Raw genomic sequence first — 26,217 nt, forward strand, 5'->3', positions numbered from 1 at the left:
CTTTTGCATTCTGGACAGGTTAGGCCTTCTATCTGTCAGCATAAAGTAATATGAAAATATGAAAATACAGCAGTATACTAATCATATTAGCATGTGCAGTTTTTTATTAATATATCTGTTTCCTAAAACAGCCTCTGAAACACAGGAACTAAGAACAAAATCTCCTGTTGTGGGTGATTTCTCTCATCTCTTTATTCCTGTTAGGACATGCAGTCCTTGTAAGAAAAGAAAAAAAGAGTGCACACACAGAACGTGGAGGGTTCACCTTGCTCTCACAGCTGATGACAAGGAGGCATGTTCTCTTGAATGTTCCCTCAGATCAGAAATCTTCATCGCTGCACTCAGCAGTTTCCTCCACTGATGCTTTGATAAGCTGCTCAGTCTTTCTCTGTTCTGCTGGTTTGTAAAAGACTGAGTCTATTTTTTTATATTCACCATTGTTGCGAAAGGCTGTTTGATCCAGGCAGAATTTTTCGGCTGCTACAGTTACTGAATATTTTGCCTGTATTTTCTTTTAATGCCACCAATATCTCTTGAACTAATGGCCTGATTGCATCACATTGAATGCGCCTATTCATGCTCCCGAGACAAGGTTTATTATTTTTCTAGGCCATCTGTCCAAATTCTGATGTGCTACTGTATCTGCTGTACCTTGCTATAATAACACACTATTTGAAGTGCTCTCTCATACTGCCAGTCTGAAGAAGGCATCTGATTTTGGTGGCCTTCATGAGCTTTCCCTTAGTGCCACCATGAGGCCGAATTTTGGTTTTTTCAAACCATAGATCTATCGAGTTCACAGTGTTGTTTTTGGAGGGTTGGCTGTTACCCCAAGACAGGTTGATCACCCTGTGTGTGCGCAAACCGTTTACATGCATAAAAACCTTCATAATAACCGGAAAAGCATGACATGGGACCTAACCCTGTGTGTGTGTGTGTGTGTGTGTGTGTGTGTGTGTGTGTGTGTGTGTGTGTGTGTGTGTGTGTGTGTGTGTGTGTGTGTGTGTGTGTGTGTGTGTGTGTGTGTGTGTGTGTGTGTGTGTGTGTGTGTGTGTGTGTGTGTGTGTGTGTGTGTGTGTGTGTGTGTGTGTGTGTGTGTGTGTGTGTGTGTGTGTGTGTGTGTGTGTGTGTGTGTGTGTGTGTGTGTGTGTGTGTGTGTGTGTGTGTGTGTGTGTGTGTGTGTGTGTGTGTGAGGCTGCAGGTCCAGGAGCTATTCCTGAGACTTGTGTGTCCACTGATGTGGATGCCCAGATGGACCAGAGCAACTCCGACTTTGGTGACATAAGTCTAGGAAATGTAAGTATTTCAATCTTATCTTTTACAGTCAAAACGATGTTGACGATTCCATTGCTTTTTTTATAACAATTATTTTATAACTTCAAACCCTGACAAAATGAATGGCATTCCCATTAGTTTTTGCTCTGTTTGTCTTTGGTGCTTATTACATAAGCATTTTATAGCGTTGTCTCTGTTAAAATGTTAGCTGACGCTAGCCTTCAGCGCTAATCCAATTCATTTCCAATTATCATTGTGCAACATGTGTTGTACAATTCATGATGCTACAGTCCATTTTACTCACCTGTCTTGTTAAGATACAGACTACAAGTGTAGGTGGCTTTAGACAACATGTCAGGGAATTATTCATAGATTCATCATCTATTAATGATGATGAATAGCTGTTTCACGACTGCTTGACCGATAAAAGCTTCCCTGTGGCTGGCTGCATGTATAGGAAATGGTTATATTTGAAGTTATTGGACTTATCTGTGTAACTAGACCAGAGAGATACTCAATCTATTTCTTAGACAGATTATTATTTGTGTCTGTGGAAAGCTTCCTGCCTCTCCGTTTTGTTTTTAGCTCAGTGTGCCTTATGGCCCATGTGAAGTTGTGGAGTTGTTCAGGGTTCATTACGTCTCTCTGGTGGGGGGCTAATCGTGTGCTGCCTCTCCCTCTGCGCCTGTTATGGCTGTGTGTGTGCGGCATGTCTGCATGCCCGTGGCTCGATTATTGTCATTATGAGTGATACTTTCACATTGTGTGGTTGAAGGCTGGTGTCTTGTGTGGCAGATTATCCATCATGCTGTTGTTGTCACACCATATTGAGTCTGTTGCTGCACGATTGGCTCACTCTTTAGTTTTTGTATTATTGCTCTCACTACCTTTATGCCTTGGAGCTGACTAAACATTCACTTCTCACTGTGGTATGATTAAATGCTATTTAAGAGAACTGAGAGATTTCAGCTTCCCCTACATTGACAGAAATGGTTTGTGTCGTGGAATTCATTTCATTTCATTTCAAACCTTTATTTAGACAGATAAAACTGTTCAACCGAATTCAGCCAGATAAAAACTCTTGGAGCTCAGTTAAAAACACTCAAGGTCATTGGCTAACTTTTGTTTTAGTGAGAGGTTCATCTGAGGAAATGGTCATCTCACATTTGTTTTGTGGAATAAGTTTTCGACTGTAACATCCAATATGTAATGTTTGATGTACCCTCCTTCTAGGTAAAAGAAGGGGAGATTGGTCCTTTCGAAAGCATCAGACTGGAGGTCATATTCACTCCAACCATTCCAGGAGAGAGCAAACTGGACTTCCACATCAGATTCTCTGACTTAACCAGCAAACCAGTAAGACACTACGATCCTATCACCTTGGGAATGTAATTAAAAACAAGATAAGGGTAGACATTAAAAAAATGATAGAGCCATAGAGAGACTGTTATTCTATGTAAACCAAACGGTTGTACCTACAGATACCCATCCAGGTGAAGGGGGTGGCAGTCAGCGTCCCTGTCTGGGTGGTTCAGCCCAGCATTGACCTGAAGATCTGCATGTTTGATCGCCTCTATCAAGACAGCATCGTGGTCCAAAGCAGGTGGGTCCCATACACTGTGACTGCTGACTGATTTTTCATGTAGATAAACCCCTTGATGCAGAAATGTTGTTGTGAAACCTGCACTGTTGCACTTGTGTTATTTTAGTTTCCTGCTAAGCTCCCAATCATAACCCAGAATTGTGTTCTGACGTCTCACTTATTTTCATCTATACAACAGTACCTAGAAGTTGAAAATGTTTTGTATATCTACTTATTTGTTGTTGAAATTAATCAGGAAATCCCTACAGTAAAGTTTAAAATGTAGCTGCGTACCTTGTTAGCTTAATTCCTGTGTCATACTTAACACTATAATACAATAAATGTAATTTAATGGAGAAATCCACCCGAGAAATTTAAAACAGTCGCTCTGTCCTTTTTATTGAATACAACATGTTTTATATCCCGTGTTGATCCCCAATTGGTTTACATCCATTGACACATCTGTCTTGACGAATTAAGGGCAGCGAGACGTCATTAGTTTTCATATCAGTGTCACTTTAAGTAATCATTGTTCACAGTTGGAGAACATAATGGATCAAGGGCAAACATAGTGTGCCAAGAAACTAGACGAAGCATTATCTGAGTTCCATTACTTTTAATGCTAGGTAAAGGTTGTAATTAAAACAACAGGCAACAGTAATTGTGAAGGACAATGTGACCTCAGGGTGGCTTTTATTTTAAGGCCAGGTTCAATCTTTCTTTAAGCCTTCGTACTGTTTCAAATGTCCTTGTTTGTATTACATTTAGTTAACGTCATCGTTCTTTACTTTAGGTCAAGTTTTGAAAAAATTTGAGTCTGGGCATTTTTCTTTAAAATAAATCAAAATCACCTCTTTTAGGATGAGTGTAAGTGATCACCAGAAATCAGCAAGGTGGAGCAGTGAAAATGCTCTAAATATAGCATGCACTAGTAGTGATTATTATTTTATTGGTTTTGTGGCTTCCCCCACCTAAAGCAGTAAATGGCTTTATTTCCTTGCCATTTGTTGTTGGCACACTGACAGCCTTCTACTGTACCGTGTACCATTATAAAAACCCACTTAAAACATCCCGGCTATATCTGAGAGAGACAGTTTAAAACCCCTCAGCCCAATGATATGACTGCAGAAGGGAGTGTTACATGTCATATTTTCATTTGAGTTGTCATCATGCTGACTTATTAGGGTTTGGAAAGTGGCATGGACTGCTGATGTATTATGTTGGCTTATGTGCTGAATGCAATACTAAAACTCCCTCACACACTCTTTGCCAAAGCAATCATTTCCACAGAAAACCGGCTCATTGAAATCCCTTAAAACGGACCAGTCCAGCTTACTTTTCAGATGTTCCAACATAAAACTCTCTTAACCATGCTCAGAGCCAAGTATTGAGATATTCGGCCTCAATAAAATACCGATGCATTATCTGATAAATATTCTTTTAACAAAGGATGACGCAATGAATCGAGCGATAAGCTCACATCCCCACAATCCTCTTTGGTCCACACAATAGCACATGGTAACAGGAAATCCTTTGTGATTATGGCCACGATATAATGCTCACACGAGGTTAAAAAGTCAACGGGGGCAGAGACATTTTGCAGACGTGTGGTCCACCACCTAGCCTGTCATTGTGTCACATCACGTGGGGGAGGGAGTGCATGTGTGGGGGTGGAGGATTTGTGACAACTGCCATCTGGTGCGCTGGCACAACAGCATATGTGACAAGATGACGAAGACGGCATCAGTGTGAACAGCAGGCTTTAAATACAAAAATGTTGACGCTTGCACCAGCAAACCATGCAATATGTCACTCTTCCTCCAACACTGTAATTTGAACAAAAAATAGCTTGGCAGGTTTTTTGGGGAATCAATAAACGAGTGGCTGCTTTTATCGTACAATTTGTCACTTCTTCCTTTGAGTAGATGAGATATCGCACAAGTCCTCCTTAGTTTGTGACAGACCTTTATAAGCATAATTTAATATTATTATTTTCTGAGAGCCAGGGATTTTAACATTTTTTGCCAGCAAATCATTGGAATATAGTGCAAACAGTTGGCAGAGTTTTAAAAAAATGTGGAACGTCAAGGCTTTCTTTTGCATCCTGGACTTTCAAACTCTCCTCCCTTGGTACCTGTTGGAGTTCAGCATTCCTGCCCAAACTCAGGCCACAAAGAAAACAACCAAGCTGCTTTTTTTCTTCTTCACAAAGCCTTCTGTTTTGGGGTGAGTGAAGCAGGCAGGATGCAGAATAAACAGGAAAAAATACCTTTATTTCAAGGTCTTAAGGAACAAAACAGAACACTACCTCGTGAACACAGTCAACGACAAACAATGAACCAACAATGACAGACAGAAAAACCAGAACTTAAATACACACAAGACTAATCACACAAACAAGACACAGGTGAGGAGGGAGGAGAAAACACAGGGGCACCAGGTGAACACAATCGGGTAATCAAGTAGGAGGGAAAACAGACAGAAAGCAACATGCAAGACAGGGGGTGAACACTTTTCAAAATAAAACATGAAACCAAAGACAGAAAAAGACAAGACAAAACACAACACAGACAGATCGTGACATTCTGTCCTTGATTTCTCTCTGTATGTCTCATATGCCTACTGTGCCTTCGTCCATCCTGTCTCCTATGTTGTTTGGCAAGAGGAATTTGTGTTAGTATTTGATGTTAGTTATTTTTTATTAAAAATGTTGTGATAATAGATTTATATCTTTCTTTTCCATGTGGTTATTTTTGAAATATACGATACGTCAATAAGCAGACAGTGCTGCATTATCGGGATGGTTCCATACAAGTGTTTCCGTGAAGGCTTGGTTTCCCTTGAGGCTTGGGAGTACACATAGAGAAATGATCTGACTTCTGGCTATAAAACATCATGGTTATTGCAGGCACTCTGTTTCCCCACAAGAACATCAACATACTGACATGGATGGCACGGCTCTCACCAAATGGGGAAGACATCAACACATACACCATTTGATGATCAACTAAGAGGAGATGCTTGTTGAGAGATGTCAAAGTGTAAAGAGGAGTCTCTAGTGACCACCACTCTGATATAGCATCAAATTGAAGCAAAGGAGAGTAGGACCACCAACAGGAGGATCTCAAAGATTGGATGCATGCTGAAAGACCCATCCATGAAGAAGAAAAATCCCAATACAAGCCCAGAGTAGATATCAAGCCCCCTCGAATAATGCAAGGAAAGATGATGAGGAGCATGAGGCCAGGATCATCAAACATTAGGCAAACATATTTGCAATCTACAAAACTATCAAGAAACGCCGTGGAGATGGAACATGGGAGACTATACAACAAACACAAATAACATTACCAAATCACCTAGGTTCAAACAAGGCCTACATGTTTAGTACCAAAACACCAACAAACAGTTCAAAAGGCCAGTAAGGAGTTGGTCTACCTTGAGGATATGCAACTGAAAAAGCAGCTTTGTTATATTATCAAGGAACATCCTACAAAATCATCAATCTGATATGTGGAACACAATTTAGAACCAAATCCATGACAAGCAGAGACAACTACTTAACGCTGAAAAGAAACAGGAGAAAAATGGACAGAGCATTTCAGAGGTTTTTATCTACAGAGATCTCCCCAACATCCAATAGAAACACAAGAATTTGCAGAAGACCCGGGCATCCATATGAACCAACCAACAAAAATATATATGAAAGACATTAAATCCTTTGTATTCTAAACCAGATCAATAAAGCACTCAGAACCTTCTTAAGCTTTAACACATCTGGAAATCCAAGCAATACACCACCAAAACCAAACTATGAATCTACCAACACTTTTTTCCATCAACACAACACTGTATATCCACCTTTCAAACGTCATGCCAATGTAGGATCTAGCTAGCATATGTTCTGGCCAAAGACAATCTGCAATAATAACTGTCTCAAAATGACCCATAAAGATGACATACACTCCTTACTGAAAAGAGGCAGGTGGGTCTGGATTGGCCATGTGCTCACAATCAACTTCAAAGTAATCCCTAGAGTCGCTTTACTCTGCACCCCATGAGGTAAGCAAAGTAGAGGGAGGACCAAAATAACATGGCGCAGGACGATAGAGAAAGAATTCCAACACAAACCTCACATTGGGGAAACCATAGAGAAATGGGCCAAAAACAGAGGGAAGTCGAGAGGCTTTGTTTCTTTGTTGTTTGGAATGAGTGAGTGAGAAAGATAATGTATTAAGGAAATCCTCTTGGAGGTGAATCTCACATTGTCAGTTAAGAAATGCTTTCCTAGAACACAGTTTCTGTTTTAATATGTAAAGCGACAACCAAATAAAATTGTATAATGTTGCTGATTACATAATCATTGTGAGTTTTACCCCAAGGCAGCAAATGACGTGAAATTATGTTTAGTGACCTTTAAATCACTAGACATTGCTTCAGAAATAAGCTAGTCACAGGCAGAAAAAACTCATCTCTTTCGACTCCACTTCGAGCGATAGAATTACTAACAAAGAACTGCTAACAGAGCACTTATATACTAATAAAGGACTGGCTTATCTATAGCCAGTTGAGTAGCACTTGAAATGTTTTAGCTATGAAACCTGATGTACTTATATGATTCTGTTTTCTTCAAGGTTGTATCTTCCTGTACTATACTTATTGTAAGTCGCTTTGGATAAAAGCGTCAGCTAAATACAATGTAATGTAATGTAATGCAGCCAGTAAAAAAGATAGGATCAGCTAAATGCCCCTGTTAATTACAATTATAATTGCCCTAAATGATTATGTACCCATGAATACTCTTCTGAGAGTTTCTTGAAGGTTATCATTTGGCCTGAATAAAGATAGCGACTTAATACCCCCACGTGTTCCTGAGAGTCCTTGCCTCGGGGAAACAACCATCTGGTTGACCTCTCTGTTCAAAGTGGGGCATTTCGTTTGAGAGGGGGAATCGAAAAATGAGGGTTCCCTTCGGTCGATTGCGCCACAGCTCACTCTTCGCTCACCTTTTGTATCTCTGAGGATGAAAGCAGACATAACAAAATGTTACACGCATTTCACCTCCAGCGAACAGGTTTATTTCATTGTGTTTGTGCTGTCATCGTTGTCTGAAGGTGTAAACGTGTGGGCTGTGGTTGGATGTGTTGGAGAATTCCCAAGGTGAAGAGCCATTTATAAAATAGCTTCAGCTATAACTGAGGCTTGTAGCCACAGGCACAACCATCTGGAGCTCCTGGAAAATTTGGTGACCTAAATGATTTGGATTCGGTGGTACATCAATCCATAAAATGCAATTTGTCTGTCACTCAAACTAAAAGTATTTTCTCTGTCTGTTCTTCAGTCCCTGGGGGGTAAAAGGTAAAGGTCCACTGGGCATTGCACCTGGCAGATATTCTTTTGTTTTTGTTGCTGTTATATGAAATGGATGGCTTACCTCAATGCTGCTTTCACGTTGTCTTTTTTATGCCAGAAAAAGTCAAAAGCATTTCCTGTGCAATATATCCTGTGCAATATTGCCTGAGCGTTACTGTCTGTGCATTATTATTCAGTAGCAGTACAGACAGCCCTTCATAACCCCCTTTTTTTTTTTTACCGGTATGCACTTGCTGTGTTTGCATTAAGCTAATGAAACTATTGCATTACAGAGCCAGCACAGCCTTGAAGCTGACCTTTGAGGTGTGCCCGGAAATGAGGAAACACATGGAGATCCTTCCAAAGACGGGTTTCATCCAAGCTCAATCGAGATTCAAAGCACAACTCAAGTTCCTGCCGAGGTAAGGAAGGACACGCAGAGGATGCAATGATAATGGAACCACTGGAGCATTCATAATCTTATTTTAGACCTTAAGCTTGTTAAGATTCTATCAACCTTCTATTAAAGTGCAATCTGTTTTCCCTTCAAGCTAGTTTTCTTGTTGAAAAACTGCTATAGATTGTACATTCTGCACATACAGTAGAAAAGTCTGTGTTAAGAGTTATTGGATGTTTATACTGTAGAGGTGTTAGTTGACCCCAATTAGCAAATAACTCTTGACACCACTTAACCTTAAATATATAATGTTGACAGTATTGCCTGGTACGTGTGTTACTGCAAAGCTTATATGATAGCTTCCCTTTTTGATATAAACAAGCTTAGGGGTCTAACGGAGGTACAATCTATAGCCAGTCAACAGCCAGCTGGTTTAAAAGACTTGCTTCCACACACCTGCACTCTGAGCGTAATGGTTTCTAATGACTTTGGAGGACATGGTAATTCTTCCTACAACAATACCGGCTCTATATTTAGCTGGAGAGGCAGGAGTTGAACTGCAGTTTGAATGCCAGGAGAGCGGACAGGAGACCCCCAGGGCAAATATGAGAGGCGTGCAGTATGTAAAAACTCAGTGTGGGCACTCTTCTGCCCTCCCTCCTTTTTTTTTTACTTTGCAGTTCTTTGTGTATCGATAGCTGATGCTAAAACAATACATTCATTTTTCCTCAAATACGATAAAAATGAAGGCCGTGCAGCAGTCATCGTTCAGGAAGGGGGCAGGAGGGAAAAGTGGGAAAATGTCAGTAATCTGCTTTAGTGAATCAGCAGAGGTTTTAATGCGCGGCTTAGAGTACAGCATTACTCGTGCTGCTGAGCGTTCACAAGCACTAACGCTGCAGCCACAGCTACCACCCCCTCCCTACTCTTTCTGTATCACACGTCTTCTCTTCTGTGTCTCCATCTATCTGCTCCTGCGCTGTCTTCTCCCACTCTCTTTTTCTTGGCCTCTCACCTCCCTTCTTGACTATGCTTCACTCTCATTGCCTTTCTCTACACTCCTCTATCACTTCCCCTCTCACTCTGCATCCATTCTGCCTCTCTCTGTCACTCTCAAACTCTTCCTCTCGTCCCTCTGTGTATCCACCGTCCACCGCTGCTTATATGCTGGAACCTGATTCTGATTACATAACCTGATACACCCGAGCCAGCTTCAAAGGTTGAATCCAGTTTATTACATCGTCTTACTGAGATAATTGCTGAGATTGTGGAACAGATTGATATTGCGAAAAAAATAAGCTTGACAACAGCCTGAATTTCACATTATTGTTTATCAGTGGTGGAAACCAAGTACATGTACTACAAGTACTGTAATAATAATTAAAGTTAGTACTTCTACTTGAGTATGGGAGTATTTTCTTTTCCTGCTAGTTTATATATTTACTCTACTACACTTCCAAAGGAAACATTGTACTTTTTACTTCTCTACATATTTCTTACCTCTGTCGTTATTTGGTATTTTTTATATGAATTTGTTTGCAAAAGAAACGAAAGTTTACAAATATTTCTTTTTTCAAATGTGTGATAAGGCTGACTAATTACCTAGCCAACTAAGAGATAGTTAATCGGCACCTAAAAACACTAAAACCTAAATGGCTTGTTGGAGCTCCTGCCCCCCCGCTCCCTGTGAGCTCAGTGTGCTCTGATTGGTCAGCTCGCCCACTCTGTTCTGATGAGTCTACCACCACTACAGCGGAACATCAGTGATTATGTGTTACAATGGCGTTAGCAACCAGCGAGGAGCAGACAGTGTGAGCTGGGTTAATTTCCTTCTTGCTGCGTGGAGCCTGCGAGACAGTGAGACATCGCGAATGGACGTGGGAAGGTGGGGGTGCTGCTGAGGGGGCTGCAGCACCCCCATCTGCGAGGCCCCACTAGCAACCGCAACCCCTCCCGCACCCCCAAACGTGGCACACCTACAGTGTAAGCGCACCACAGTTTCGCCGCTGTGAGGCTCCACTAGCACCCCACCCCCAGCGTGTGTGTGTGTGTGTGTGTGTGTGTGTGTGTGTGTGTGTGTGTGTGTGTGTGTGTGTGTGTGTGTGTGTGTGTGTGTGTGTGTGTGTGTGTGTGTGTGTGTGTGTGTGTGTGTGTGTGTGTGTGTGTGTGTGTGTGTGTGTGTGTGTGTGTGTGTGTGTGTGTGTGTGTGTGTGTGTGTGTGTGTGTGTGTGTGTGTGTGTGTGTGTGTGTGTGTGTGTGTGGAACTCAACGGGTTGGTCCATTTGAACTAATGGGTCCATTTGGGTATGGGCACGTCACTACCCAGGAAGAGAACAATGGAAAAAGAGACATCTCCAACGAAGCGTTCTGGGGCAGCATGGACAGGTCTTTTTTGTGTTAGAGTTTTATTCGCTACAGGGTGTACGAGGGTTTGTGACTTTGCAAACCGTTTACATGCATAACAACCTTCATAATAACCGGAAAAGCATGACATGGGACCTAACCCTAACCCAGGGGCCCTATTCTGCTCATTTACTGCGACATGTTTCCATGGTTTAATCTTCAAAAGGATCTGTATTTTCTCAGACTGCAGGTGCTGCGTCATCTCTTTTCACCCTCTGTCTGAAACCAGAGCCCAGTCTGCTCTGATTGGTCAGCTGGCAGCTCTGTTGTGATTGGTCAAGCTCCCTCTGACAATAAAAGCTTGAGCGTTACAAAGTGATGTCATTATGTTACAGATGTAAGCAAAGTAGTCAAATAGCGGAATTTCAGCCTCTGGAGGGGAACTTTGAGAGTTTAGCCTTTGCAGACCACATGCACACAACCCTATAACACACTACAGGAAAGGGAAAACCTCAAAAACCATACTAGTGCCCCTTTAAGGTGTTTTTTTATGATTTGTTTTGCATTTGTTAGTCTTATGTTTAATATTTAAAGTATATTTTGCTGATTATATTTACGTATTTATACTAACTTAAATACCATTTTAAGTGCAGGATGTTTACAGTGTGGTTTAACTAATTTGAGTTAAATATTTGTAATCTTTTTCCACTCCTGTAATTTAGTCTGACATTGTGTTCCTATTTTGCCTCCGTCATAGTTGGATCTCGCCTTCTAATCCGTCACATTTTTGACAGATTGGCTTTTGTTTTATTCACTGGTGGTGTGTCATTAAAAAGGCACTACCAATGTTTTCCTACCCAGAGCCTGATTGGATTTCTAAATCCTCATTAGCAGCACTGCCTTCACTCACTGTCTCCTCCACACATACTCATACACAGTTAAATCTGGATTCCAAATGACTCATAGCTTTCATTCTTTACTCAGGTGCTTGCTTCTTGCCTCCCCTCCTCGGGCTTTGGGGAGAGGGTGAGCAGCACATTCTCGCTTCCTGCTCTGGAGGATTGTGCTCAACCTGCCCACATCCGTCAATGTCTTTCCTTTGCTTCATCTCTCTCTGCCTGCCTTCCTCCACTTTTATTTGTCACCATGCAACCCACATGTTCCTCTCACATATCCAATGCATTGTTCTATACACTGTTTGCGATCTTGTGCAGCTAAGAGGAATTCAGAAGGAAACAGAAAACATGAAATTGTGTAACCAATTAATGTTTGGGAGAAGGGGTTATTTTGTCATTCACATACGATTCACATTGGTTGTTCCTTGGAGTGTTTCAGTATAACTGACAAAATATGGAGTTTTAAAGGGATATTTTGAAGTGTTTCAGATGGGGTTGTATGACATTTGTTTCCATAGTAGCGCCCCTTTTTGGGATAAACCGACAGGAGTTACAACCTCAAAGAAAAGCAATTAACTACTTTTCATGGGTGCAGAAGCAAACCATATTTTTACCATCAAAAAGATGGCCAACCTTGAAAAGTCGATATCACTTCAAGCTTACGATATTTTTTTCAAATATTTGTAACACTTTATATTTGACAACAACTCTTATTTTAGCTCCCAAAACAAAATAGTTTGTGGTCGCTGCTGTTTCCAGCATCTCTTGTGTTCTACAAGGTCAAAATACATATTTTCTTCAATCATTTGTTTTGTCCAGTCTGGTGCCTTTAAAGAGATGATGGATAACACCTTTAGTCACCCATATGAAAGGAAAGCTGACTGCGTGGTGAAGTAGCGGAAATATTCTAGAAATGCTGTTCTTGACACAGATATTCAGTTTTCTTAGATAGACATTTTTTTAGATTAGCTTAATTATTTGACTGCCCTCAGCTGTATACTGCTTTGCTCAGTGACTGTACTTCCTGTCTGTTTCTCCAAACTGGGGGTTTGCCAATCGCCAAGTGCTGTATAAATACACTGACTATAGATAAGTCCCTCAAAAACCCTACTTCAAAACATCTTACAACATCCTTTACAGCTATATCAATTGTTTTTCTGGAATTTTTTCATGGCTATGAGCCATATGAAAATATGATGATCCCATTTTTAATCCCGGCTACAGAGCTCTCATTGATTAGTTGTGTCTCCAACTGGGATAGGCAGAATTCAGAACAGACATCATGTCACATCACCACATCCATGTGACCTGGCGTGCTTCAACCTAAAACTGTGAAAGAAAAGACATGGTTTAGTTATTTGAAAGCAATTATAATTTATGTAAGGAGGTCAAGGGAAAGAGTGTGTCGGCATTTAGAGAATTTATTGTAAAGTACATTTTAAACTGATGACAAGATCATTTGACTACGACTGGTAGAACGATGTGTGTAATCCCTGGAGAGCCTTGGCAATGTGTCCCGCCCCGTCTGATAAAAGGGAGATTACACGGATGATTTACTACAGATTACAACAAGCGGCTCCATCAGTGATTTCACTAATAGTTCATCAGTCACACCAACAAATGGAAACTTTAATTAATCCATGAGTTCCAGGAAAACAAATTAACAAAACAACCTGTGTGGTTAACACTTTCAAATTGTTTTACAGTCATTTACTGTATATTTTGTTCGTGCATTTCCGCATAGCGGTCAATCCCTAAACCTCTTAATCTGTTTTGTAATCCGTTTCATCATCACTTTTTTTTAATGGTGAAGTGGAATCAGAGCAGGCGTCTATATTGAAAAGGAATTTATATTTCAAATATGTTGTATAAGTTACCATCAGGCAAAAGGTACAAATACCCAGTTTCCTCAAATCAGATGCTAAAATGATCAGCCTTTGGTGATAATTATCATGATGGTCATAATTATCTTTTGTTTCACATCCAACGTTTTTTAGTAATCGACAGAAAGATAAAGTTCTAACCAGTTATTTCAATAGCTCTAGGTCAAATCCCTCGATGATTCCCACTCAAGATTTCTTAGTAGTACCCACAGTTCAAAGTATTTCAACTTGACCGTGTCCTTAGCTGATCTCAGTAGTATCATTAAAGACTATAAAGGAGAATTACTTGTCGATGAGGCTGTGTGGATAATCTGGTCATAGATAAAGTAAATCTGTGCAGGACAGTGTCAAATCTAAAACTCCATCCGTCCGCAAAGTTCTCCCGGGCATATGGGCCTGGCGATTTCCCGCCGCACTTTTCCACTCTGCCCTGCCAAGCTAATTCAAGAGTGACTCCCCAGCAGCGAGTCTATTTACAGGCAGAACAAGAGTGCTTCCTTAAATACAGTCCCTGTTGGTCAATGAAGGGAAGGAAAAATACTTATTTTCATTAGTCCCCTTTGTAAATGAAGGGGATTAAATTCTACGAGGAAGCAACCTTTTTTCTAGCGTTGAGTCATGAAGGGTGTAGTAGGGAATGTTTACAGCAGCTGCAGCTGACACAGGAGGAAATAAAAGCCTGCCCTCCAACCTGAAGCTGACAGATTTGTCGGAGGCGAGGTTGTAGCACTTTGAAAAAAAAAAAAAAGCTGACATCTGGAGAGCCTTAAAACCACTGACATTTAGGGCATTAGCTCTCCAGCATTAAAAAGCTAGAGACAGGGAAGACAGTTGATAGGAGAAAAACAGAAAAGGGAAAAGAAAAAAATAGAAGAGAGGACGTGAGAGGCGGGGGTGGATCTGAACCACCAACTGCATTTGACATTCGACCACTGTTTACATGCTAATGAACTCTACACACTTACATATATGCAGTGTATATATAGTACATGTTATGTAGAAGGACTGGAGTTTTACATACGCCTGACTGCTGGGCCTCTTTGAATCATACTTACGTCTCCCATCACCATGGCTACAACCTACTGCAGTGTGGAGGCGCGCTCTACATCTCTCCCATGCTTTCCCTGGTGAGCCGATCCCACAGTCGTGGGTTAAAGTAATGGGTCTGAATCTTTGTCTTTCTTTGAAAAGCTCCACCTAATGTTTTTTATTAAGGGGGTGGTGCCGGAATGAGTCCTTAAATCTTAAAATGATTTGGCATATTACCACTTCTAGTTCCCTTGTCTCCAGGTCAACATTTTTTTTGTATGTGTTATTGGTTAGATGCCTGAAATAAGATCTGAGGTTAATACAAGCTCATACGATTTTTATGTTTGTTCTACGACATAAAATACTTGAATCAATCAAAAATACTTTATTAACCCTAGGGGGAAATTAAGTAGGGTTGCACCATATTAGAATGAAATAATTGAATATGTAAACAAACATAGTTTTAAATAAAAACGTGCAATAAAATTCAGTGTAGCCAATGGAACTCAGTGTCTTCCCAAACCATCAAAAGTCTGGAAACCATCAAAAGAAAAGTTGGAAACGTTGTTGATGGAAACATTGCCCGAACTGTCAGGAAGCAATCAATGGAAATAATGTTGTCAGATATATCCGGGTGCGGCCATGTTTTCGTAAATCCCAATATCTCCAGATATTCTGTCTGACTCCTAGCAACACAATTAGCTTGTCTATTCCATAAGTCAATAGTCCCTCTTATGCAAACACCAAAAACAAGTCAGATTTTAGCTTGGATGTCTTAAGGTGAGGTCATGCAACTGTGATGTAGTTAGTTTTACGCAATTTTCTTCAGGCATTTCGTTTCAAAAACTACTCAAGTGGTGTAAATATGTGAAGATTATCCTGATGATCAAAACATGTAAATAGCATAAAGGTTTGGTTGCCACAAAGCTTATTTGTCTGCATTATTAAAAAATCCACTGGATTATTGCTTTAGTAGAGGGAGCGCTTGTAATGCTCAGTTCCGGGTCGGCCTACAGAAATACGTCGTCACTGCACCACTGTATTGGGGTCTCTGCTTTATTCAGTTCATGATGAGATTGTGTGCATGATAGCATGTGTCCTCACAGTGTACCTGCATGTTGTATCACTCTCTCACAGGATCTCCTTATCCAAAGATGCCATGGAGCTTTTTGACGAAGATACAGGAGTCCTAGAGGTTCCTCTAACAGTGCTAGTAGCAGGCCAGGTTTGTAACATAAAACACACGCAGTGTATTTTACAGTTAACCTCCCTTTTTATCTGAAAACATCTTTCTTATTGTGCAAAATAAAGGGCTTATGTCCTACTTTGTTTCTAATAGAGGCAGAGCGGCTGAAGGTTGTAACCCATTTTGCTGGTAACAAGCTAAAATTATCTCATACCCCCAAGGCCCAGTTACTCTATGGGTGCTAATAAGCCGAGCATAAAGGTTACCCCATATGGTTTCACTGAAAATGTCTCTCAAAGCTCAAAAGGGAACAGAGTGTGTGTTTTCTTCTTGTTCCATTGCGTACATATTATCTGGCCATTTTTGGCATGTATTACATTTTTGTTGTGGTTACTTTTGTTAAATCTCATGCCTTTTAACATGTGGTAATGCTTGTGGCTTACAGAATAAATACAAAGTGATTTTTAATAAACTCTTAAAAAGGTACAAGCCTATGTGGATACAACATGTAAATTGGTAAGTCATCTATGTTACATTGTTGTCAGGAACAATTTAATTACCTGCCTTGGAGATGACACTTTTTAAAAACAATGTGCAGCTGAAATGTGTTCACATTTATATGATGTATATATTTATTCTGGGTTAATTTTGGGCACATTTTGAGAAAAACATTCCCCCGTGTCTTATTGCCAAATGCAACTAAAAAGCTGTGATTCACATCTCTGCTCTGGCTTTCCCCTCTCATCAGCAGCACCTGAGGCTGTTGTATTATTCAGCGCCATCCGTCATACTAAAGTAACAGAAAAAAACACTTTTCAGAAACAAATGCAATCATTTTTCTTGACGATGTTTCTCAACAAACTGCTGAGACACAGCAGGCAGCAGATGGATGAATGTCAGCTTAATGTAGGCATCTGTCCTGGTCATCAATTTCAATTATATCAACTTTATTGCCAATAAATCATGTTTGGTCCTGGCAAATGGCTCTTATTACTGAGGTAAACAGTTATTGTTCTGGAGAAGAAGTCAATCAGAGTGGAATTCAGAATGGTTCATTGTTAGAAAAATAAATAAAACTGTCCAAGAATCTGAAAGTGAACTGATGTAAGCTGGGTTTTCTCCCACACACTCCCCCCCTTCCTCAACGCCTCCATTGGACTCCTTTGTTTACTTCCATAACATAATGACATCACTATGTCACACTCGCGCTCCTATTGGCTAGCGCTCCAATAGGCTAAGGGCTGGGACATCTCTAAGCGGTTGACCAATCACAATAGAGCCAGTCAGCTAACCACTCAGAGCAGACTGGGCTCTGGTTTCAGACGGAGGGTGAAAAGAGGTGCTGCAGCACAGGCAGTATGAGGAAAATAAAGAGCTTTTTGAACATTAAAGCATGGAGACATGTCACTGTAGAGACATTAAATACAAATATGAACCTGAAAATGACCATAATGTGGCCACTTTAAATGTTTTTTTGCAGCTTTCCAATGGCTGCACAAACTTTTTTTGATACCTAGGGCTTGATAATATCTGATCTAGGCTTTATTTATTTGTTTGCACTCAGTGAGGACTAAAACATGTAGATGCTCAATCTGGAATCAGTTTATTCCTAATTAGTTTTCAATAATCACATATAATAGGTGTGTCTTAATGCGATGAACATATTACAATATACAGCTCTGAAAGAAATTAAGAGACCATTGCAAAATTATCTATGGGTATGAGTTGTGTAAATCGATTTTTTTTAAATTGTATTCCATAAACTACTGACAAAATTGATCTGGTACTGGAATGGAATGGCTGCCATACATTTAGAGATTGAGATTTAAGAAAAATGTTGAGTGGTCTCAGAGCTGTGTCTTTAGAACGGTCCACATCATGAATTTGTTGTTAAACGGGGCATTATTGTGCAACAAACACTGTCGGGGAGACCGTTTTCCAATCTGTGTCAAACAACATAAATAGTTTCCCTCAAGAGGCATACATCTCTTAACACATCCTTTTTTTAAAACAAACTTGCATTTGGAAATATATAAACCCAGAAGTCCTTGAAGCGCAAAATAAATATCTCCTAGCGACTGAATTCCTTCAGCTCGTCAGCAGCAGCCTTTATTCAAAAACACGGAGCAGCTGCTTAAACATTAGTGTTGCATCGATGCCAATCCTCTTTCTCAGCTAATCTAAATCTGGTTGGTCTTCTTGCCAGATCGTCACCTTCCCCCCCATCCAGCCCATATTCCAAGTCTTCCTGAGAGGAGAGGATTGTGGGGGGGAAGCAGAGCCAAAGACTGGGCCAGGATGCTCATGTGGAGCACCAAAGCTGTTGCCCTCCGCCCTAGACCCTGAGCCCCTGGCATTAGACCAACACACACACACAAACACACACGCTGTCGTATGGTCACCAGACACCAGAACAGCCAGGACAGCAATGATGCAGAGAGCTATAAACAAGTTCATCTGTTGACATGATCCAGGAAGATGTGATCTTGAGTAAAAAAACACAGCTCCCAAGATTACTTAGTTTTCAAAAGTAGTGCTGCTCATACATAAAGAATTGTTAAAGGAAAAGGCTGATAATACAATATATTTTCATATTGCCAATCAATCCCATAAAAAGACCAAAACCAATTATTTGATACCAACCTATATTGACAGTGCATCCATTATTGATTTATCTTCAATAATCTTTGAGCTTAGCCTTATTTAGTGTCAAGGAACTATTTTTTAAGCACAGAATGAGCCACAATCATGGATGTATTAATACAACTGGGTGCAGCGTTGACAATTACTCAGTGGCTCATGGAGCCAAAAATGGCCTGAATGAAGATACAAAAATGTGGGTTCAGTCAAGAATCACTTATTTATATTACGGCTATTAAAGTGTTCTTATTGGGTGGGTAGTTTATTTACCTCCCAAAAAGTATATATAGTAAGTATAGTAGTAGCTGATTTACAGACGTCTATTTCCCAATGTAAGTCTACAGAGAGGCGAAATCCGCCCCATTACTTCCGACCCATGGGACCTTATTTCGGAAAAATTATTTATTGAAGTCAATGGGGAGAGAAAGATTATCTTTCGATCCCGTTTGAATTGGGCCATGAATTACACATATGATGTTTGTCAATCTTAAAAAATAATTTCCATGTCAAAAAAGTCACTGTCACTTGTAAAACTGTTGAAATATGAGACTATGAAAAATACACAACTAGAAAGACTACAAATCCCAGAATCCCGGTCCCGCATGCTGGCTCTTACGGAACCGACTAACTCCCCTTGTGTGTACTGTATGTACAGCTCTCAACATGGCCAGACTTGTAGTGATTTTCACCTCTTTTAATACTTTTCGCCTCATTCTGAAAGAAAGAAGTGAAATGTGCTAACGTGACGGCCGTCTTGGTGTGTGGTGCGAGGCAGGAGTTTAGTTCACTGAGCGGTTTCACACAAAAAAAAGTGTTACTTCATAGTTTTACGACACATTTTAATTGTTTTGACTGGCAAAATGATCTTTTAAATTGACAAACATCATATGTGTAATTCGTTGCACAATTCAAACGGGATCGAAAGATAATCTTTCTCTCGCCATTGACTTCAATACATACTTTTTCAGAAATAAGGTCCCATGAAGCTCCCCCGGAAGGGGAGGGACTTCGCCTCACTATGGTAAAAAGTATTTTTAGGGCCCAATCACGTCACACGACTGACATGGAAGTTGAAGTACCACGGTTTGGCCACTACACAAATTTGCTTCAATGCCCAACTAACTTCCTGGGGGATTGGCCACCCTGTCGCACTGGGAGACTTTTTTCCCAGTCCCAGTGTAACAAATATCTGAGCACTGTACAGTAACAAGAGGGATTTGAATCAAATCATGCGCAAATATTTGGACTGTTAAAAGTGGGTGGGCTTAGAATGTAGCACGACATGGAGCTAAAGAGGACTGTGGCTATGTTGCCGCTAAAAGTTGTGGATGATTTATGTTTATCATTGGTTGAAATCGGTTGGTATGAGGTCACGTAAAAAGAAAAATGATTCGATTTTGTTGTAAAATTACAACAAAACTATTATCTTGGCATATATTGTTGAATAAGTGGAAAATATGAATACAGATTTGATCTTAATGAATTCAAAAGGAATGTTGTATTGCATCTTGACTTTAACAGCCACTTGGTCATCTGTAAAGTAATCCCCCAAAAAGCTCATATTTCTGAAATCAGGGACTTAAGGAGGCGTCTTTGTTCTTGGCAATGCTTTTCTCTTCAGTCTGCAAATTAAATCATGTAATTAAGATTTAAAAAGTGATACCAGTGCAGAGCAGTTTTTCAGAACAGCCACTGGAAGCCATGTATGTTATATAAACCAACCATCATTACATTATTATGAAATTAGAATGAAGTAAAGAGAAACTAATGCGGTGTTGTAACATGTATAAAGGGAACTGATCCTCTTTTTTGATTATTCATTGAAGAAAAATATCCCAAGATCTGTAAAGCTGCTTTTGTGTGTGCGTTCAGGTGAAGCCGGTCCCTTTCACCATGCAGGCCGTGGTGACCTGCTCAGAGCTGCTCTTTGACCGGGCCCAGGTGGACTTTGGCTTTTGCTCCGTTAACCAGTCGGTGAGGAGCAGCGTCCGCCTCACCAACACCTCCCTGCTGCCCCAGGACTTTGGCTTTTTGGGCGTTCCAGACGTACGGCACACGGCTCAAGAGCTTCTCTCTTTTCAGTTTGTAGTACTGCGATAGGCTTGTGTTTAATATTACTGTACTTTTGATGTACAGTCACTTGGATCCATGCCATAGGAAACTCACTAAATCTAATTTCTTCTTTTTCCACTGATTCTTGAGATAAGGGACAAAACAAGCATTCGGTCATATTCTTTTTTTTTTTTAAATACTTATACACTTATTTTAAATAATACATATATAAAGGTCATGGTTTCATTTAATCAATTCAACAATAGTTCAAAGTCCTCAAGTACGTCATATTAGGGTTTATTAATAAGAAATAGATTCATTTCATAGATTTCTTTGTGAATTCACACCATTTTGAAAAACCCAGTTTTGAAATACCTTTATTTTGTACATTAACTTTAAATATTAAGTATAAATAATCAGTGTTCTTCATTTAAAAAATAAATATGACATGTAGTTCATGTGGTGTTATAATATATAAACACAATAACAACACATGTTTCTTTAAAAGAATGACAAAAAATGAAAAAACCTTCATCTGACCGTGTTGACACAACTGACTGTTCAAATCAATTAAGTATAAACCAATATTTTGCTAAGAACTGATTACTTCATGATGTCAGGTGCTTAGGAGACTCATATTTAGTTATTCAATAAATATCTATTCACTGTTGGAAATTCCTCCTTACTCTTGCTTTCACAGCTCTCCTATTCATTTATTTTTTAGATTTGCTTTTTTTGTTCAACCTTTAAAGTTGCAAATCCTTTAGATTTCAGTCCTGGTTGATTTGGCAACCTCTGTGGTTACCGTGGAAACAGCAAATGCAGTTCAGCACTACAGCAAACGCTCGTCGAGGAGCTGCTTTGGTAGAAATAAAACAGTTGGATATTTGGAATGTGAAGCAGCAGCACTGTAAGCTATAACCTGGTACAGATCTGATTCATTTAAAAGAGTGGATAGTAAACAGTATTAATGAGATTGAATCAACTTGATTACCTGGGAATGGTGTACTCAGACATTACCAACAAAAAACACCACAATCCTTAAACTGCCGACCCAATTTTAGAATGTTAATTTTCCAGTGTTTTCCTAGACTTCTGCTTTTATTGCTGTGTTAATGGCACTAATCTAATAAGGGGTGCAATAAAAATAGCTGCCAGTTGTTGTCTTTAATTTGATCCGGCTTTATCTGGCTCTGGCAGTTATTACGGCTCTATGTTATAGTATATAAACTCCCCAGATATTTGCTAAAGTGTAGGCAGAAGAAGTAGATGTAAAGCCACACATGGACACATTCCCACTTCCAATGCAAACAGGAAGTTAAAATACTAAATTGGTCGATATATTTGATCTATTCAATGCAAACAGTCAATAGAGAGATAACTACTGAATGTAATTACATTGAAAGGATCCCAAAATAGAGGGTTTGATTTACTCAAAAAACGTTAATGTCATGACAGTAATTCTGTAGGTTTCTCTTCTTTGCAATGCAGTTCATGGAGGTCCAGCCCAACGATGGGTTCGGCACTCTGCTCCCACAAGAGACTCTGGAGGTTGATCTGATCTTCAGCGCCAACAAGGCCAAGGAGTACAGCTTCCAGCTCCACTGCAAATCAGGAATAAACAGGTTACCTTTCAATCTAACACTGTGCTAGCATCACTGTGTATTGTTTTATGCATGTTATGTATTGTAGTTCAATGTGCCGAGTTTTACTTGAACTTCTTATGTTTATACAAATATTTGTTATTGTATTTATTTTTATTTTATATTTTATTGTACATTTTATTATAACTTCTCATGTTTTTAGAAATATATTAATAACATTTTCAGTTTTATTGCACATTTTTTTGTTTTGTTAATATTTTATTCTATTTTATTACATATTTTATTTGACATTTTACTATAACTTCTTATATGAATATAATCATTTTTATATTAAAAATTGTTTATCTTTGGTTTATTTGATTTTTTTGATTGTAAATCAAGTATTCTGATTGATTTGATATCATAGATGGATCTGATGATTTATAGACCAATATGTCCCTGATGGCATCAGTTGATGGATATGATTCAGTTCAGCTTATTCAATATGTTTGATCTATATCTCTTATTGTCTTTATCACCAGAGATTTCCCCGTCACTTGCCAGGCAGTGGGGGTCCGCCCTCCGTTGCAGCTCTCCCACTCTCTGGTGCAGTTTGGGGCCACAGCAGTAGGGGACCGCTCCACTGCCATGCTCTACCTGACCAACCATCAAACCAACCATCAAACCATCAATCACCAGAACCAACAACCAGCCCCTCCAGTAACCAAGGACACCATGGCTCCCCCCAGAATGTTCTCCTTCAGCCTGCCCCAGCCTTCAGACCTCAGCATCACCCCCAGCGCGGGCCGCCTGCTGCCTGGAGAGGTGGAGTAACACACCTCTATTGTTTACCTTGATATTAAAGGGGCACGTCACCAATTTGACTCACAATCAAAATACTTGATTTATGCCGGGGGAAATTGGGTTTCATTGAAATTGGCAATTTTAGAATAAAACAAATAAAAGATTACAATAATAAAATAAAAAATGATGCAAAAATAATATAGATGGAATTTGCATTAAAAAGTTAAAATAAAATAAATGTATTGACATAAGCATACGAAGTTAAAGGGAAATGTCCAATACAAAATAAGTACAAATAAAGATATTTTTAAAAACATAAGAAGTTATAGTAAAATCTCCAATACAAAATAGATTTAAATATTTATATTTGATAAATAATTGTTAAATTGCAAGTCTTTTAAAATGTCTTGTGATTCCTTGGAGTTCATGGAAGAGCAATACTACATTTCTGGAATGCCTCTTTAATATGGACTGTGAGAACTTCTATAAACTATCATGTTTTTAGCACTTTTGGGACAGCTGAAGAATATTTTAGCACTAATATTAATTTCCCCCCATCCTGTCCCTGCTGATCTCCAAAGGTTGTGTTTTTCATTTAATCATTAGCTTCCAAAATATAAATGTACCTTGTGTTGCAAAACCGCAATCAAACTGTAGGCTACATAAGATCAGATCAAAATGGAGTTGAGCTTTTGAATGTGATGTCTAATTTTACTATGTAAAGACAAGACACCAAACCTGGGACTGGCAAAAACATGTAATAATCTACAGGATATATGAGGAACGTTTCCAGTTTGACTTCAACAGAACTACAGTGATACAAACTGCCATTACAGCTGCCATTGGCTCACAGATTCCTGTATGGTGTGATGATGCACTCTACTGGACATCTAACAGAAGTGAACATGTGGTTTTTAATTGTGCTACAATATCAATGGCTTTTCTGGACAAAGATTCATTTCAGTATAGGCGTTTTGGAAAAATAAAGATTTTTTTTTGCAATGACCATAAAATGTTTCATTTTGACCTCTTTGCTTGAAGCTCTTTAAAGAGTTTGGTGTCAGCCCCTGTCAAAAATGTGGAGGAGAGGTGTTGGAAGTAACTGAGCAAATCTACACAGCTGCTGTTTAAAGAGGCCTATTATGCTTTTTGGAGTGTGTTACATAGGTTTGTGTGCATGTAAATGGTCTGCAAAGGCTAAAATCCCAAAGTCCCCCCCCCCCCTGCCTGATACGCCTCCCTTGAACTCCTTTGTTTACTTCAGTAGTAGTAGGAAGAGCAGACAGTACTCTGGTGCTCTGGTTTTAGACAGAGGGTGAAAAGAGGTGCTGCAGCACAGGCAGTATGAGAAAAATACTCACTTGATGCTGTATGATGTCCTTTTGTTGTTCTGTTTATGTTTTTTTATTTTTCATGCGGAACCAACTTGAGCAGGTCTCCCTTGAAAAAGAGATCAATGTTCTCAATGGGATACACCTGGATAAATAAAGGTTTGAAATGAAATGAAAATAAAGAGGTTTTTGAACATTAAAGCATGGAGACAGGTCACAGTAGAGCAGAGGTGCCCAGTACGTCGACTGCGGTCGACCGGTCGACCGCGGGGGCAATGCTGGTAGATCGCGAGTCATTCATAAAAAAAAAAATCCAGCTCCGTTAAAATAAACATGATCCCTCCTCCCTTGACCTCCCTGGCACTTAATTCAGGAGTTAATAACACGATAAACACGACAAATCCAGACGAGATCTCTCCCCCGTCTGTGTGCGAGGGGGCGGGGCAGTTTACACACACGCGGCTGCTACATGCAGCAACACACGGCGGGGATAGCGGAGAGAAGCGCTCCAAGGTGTGGTTAAATGTTACCCATCTCGATATGGACAATGCTCGTTGCCAAGAGTGCAATAACAGTTTAGCATGTAAGGGCGGTAACACGAACAATTTGTCTAAACATTTAGCAAAAGTGCACCACATTCAGACGGAGGAATGCACCGGGTTCGACTGTCTTTCTAGTAGCTCTTTAGCCCCATCCACGAGTAACGTTTCCACGTCAGGTGTTATGTATGCTAGCAGCAACACACGGAGTTAACTCAACAAACATGGGTTAATGATTAGAGGTAACTGAGTTATTTATTTTGTTAAAGTTTCAGCTATTCTGTTCACAGTTCTGTCATCACATTATTTAATACGATTTGTTAAAACATTGTTGTTTCTTTTGATGTGAAACATTATTTATTTAATTTATATAAAAAGCAATGTTAATTTTGTTCACAATTTCTTAAGTTAATTGAATAATATATGTATTTTTGTATCAAGTATTCATCTTTATTTTCTTCATTGTTAGTTTCCACATGCCTAAAACAACCTCAAGCTAAATCTAAAAGTTGATGGCTAAATAAGAGCGATTAATTGATTAATCGCTTCATTAATCGATAGATTAATCGATTATCAAATTAGTCGTTTGTTGCAGCCCTATTGTAGTTATCCCATGTATAAATAAAACGTGTTATTCAGCAACCGTTGCAATTTGGGATTTTATTTTTGGATGGTAGACCTCGGGGGGCTGGTCATTTCAAAAGTAGCTCACCAGCCAAAAAAGTGTGGGCACCCCTGCAGTAGAGGCACAAAATACAAATATGAACCTGAAAATTAGCATGACATGGCTCCTTTAAGATTTCAGTTTATTGTTTTTGGGTTGCGACAGTTCAAAAGTTTCCATCACTAGAGTGGAAGAATGTTGTGTTTACGGAAATAATTGCATTCTATTTTGTTTTTTTTCAACCCAATAACAGTGGCCCAGTGGGAGAAATCCAGTAAATAGTCTGCAATTGAAAACAGCGATTATCCTCCTCGTTTCACGCTAGAGAAATTCCACAACAGGAGACTCCCCGAAACTCATTTAAACCTTAAATGAGTTATAAGAAGAACAGGCTTAAAATAAAAATCCTCAGTGAGGAAGAAAACTGGTCAAGAAGCTTTATATTCTAAATGTGAGAAACTCTTGTCATATCACCATCTCTCCTCGCGTAGAGATGCCTGATCCAGGTGACGTTCAGACCCAGACTGTTAGACGACGACATCAGAGAGGAGGCGCTGCGTCTCTTCCTCCGAGCCAAGCTGCTACGTGAGAAGGAGCTGGAGAGGAGCAGACAAGCTGAACTGGAGGTACACACACACACACACACACACACACACACACA

At 39.7% G+C, this 26,217-nt stretch overlaps 1 protein-coding gene and 1 long non-coding RNA gene across 6 annotated transcripts in view; one reads left to right on the top strand and one right to left on the bottom strand.

Annotated features, from left to right (window-relative positions):
- cfap74 (cilia and flagella associated protein 74) overlaps nt 1-26,217 on the top strand; it is an 88,726-nt gene that overhangs the window by 49,385 nt on the left and 13,124 nt on the right. For 3 of the 4 annotated variants that reach the window (XM_079674862.1, XM_079674864.1, XM_079674863.1), the window contains exons 19-27: nt 1,202-1,296; nt 2,509-2,631; nt 2,757-2,878; nt 8,503-8,631; nt 15,895-15,982; nt 20,456-20,629; nt 22,127-22,260; nt 22,761-23,043; nt 26,048-26,182. In XM_079674862.1, the coding sequence (XP_079530988.1) occupies nt 1,202-1,296; nt 2,509-2,631; nt 2,757-2,878; nt 8,503-8,631; nt 15,895-15,982; nt 20,456-20,629; nt 22,127-22,260; nt 22,761-23,043; nt 26,048-26,182 (1,283 nt within the window). The remainder of the gene's footprint in view (nt 1-1,201; nt 1,297-2,508; nt 2,632-2,756; nt 2,879-8,502; nt 8,632-15,894; nt 15,983-20,455; nt 20,630-22,126; nt 22,261-22,760; nt 23,044-26,047; nt 26,183-26,217) is intronic. The other variant, XM_079674865.1, reaches the window with a different exon arrangement.
- LOC307035492 lies at nt 20,997-26,156 on the bottom strand. Of its 2 annotated transcripts, XR_013807120.1 has the most exons (3): nt 26,031-26,129; nt 24,384-24,498; nt 20,997-22,239 (listed from the first exon to the last, which is right to left on the bottom strand). It is a non-coding gene; the product is annotated as an uncharacterized lncRNA (long non-coding RNA). The 2 variants fall into 2 exon arrangements; XR_013807119.1 differs by lacking the exon at nt 24,384-24,498 and having other exon boundaries at nt 26,031-26,156.

This window comes from Notothenia rossii (genome assembly GCF_949606895.1).
Source record: "Notothenia rossii genome assembly, chromosome: 4".
NCBI lineage: Eukaryota > Metazoa > Chordata > Actinopteri > Perciformes > Nototheniidae > Notothenia > Notothenia rossii.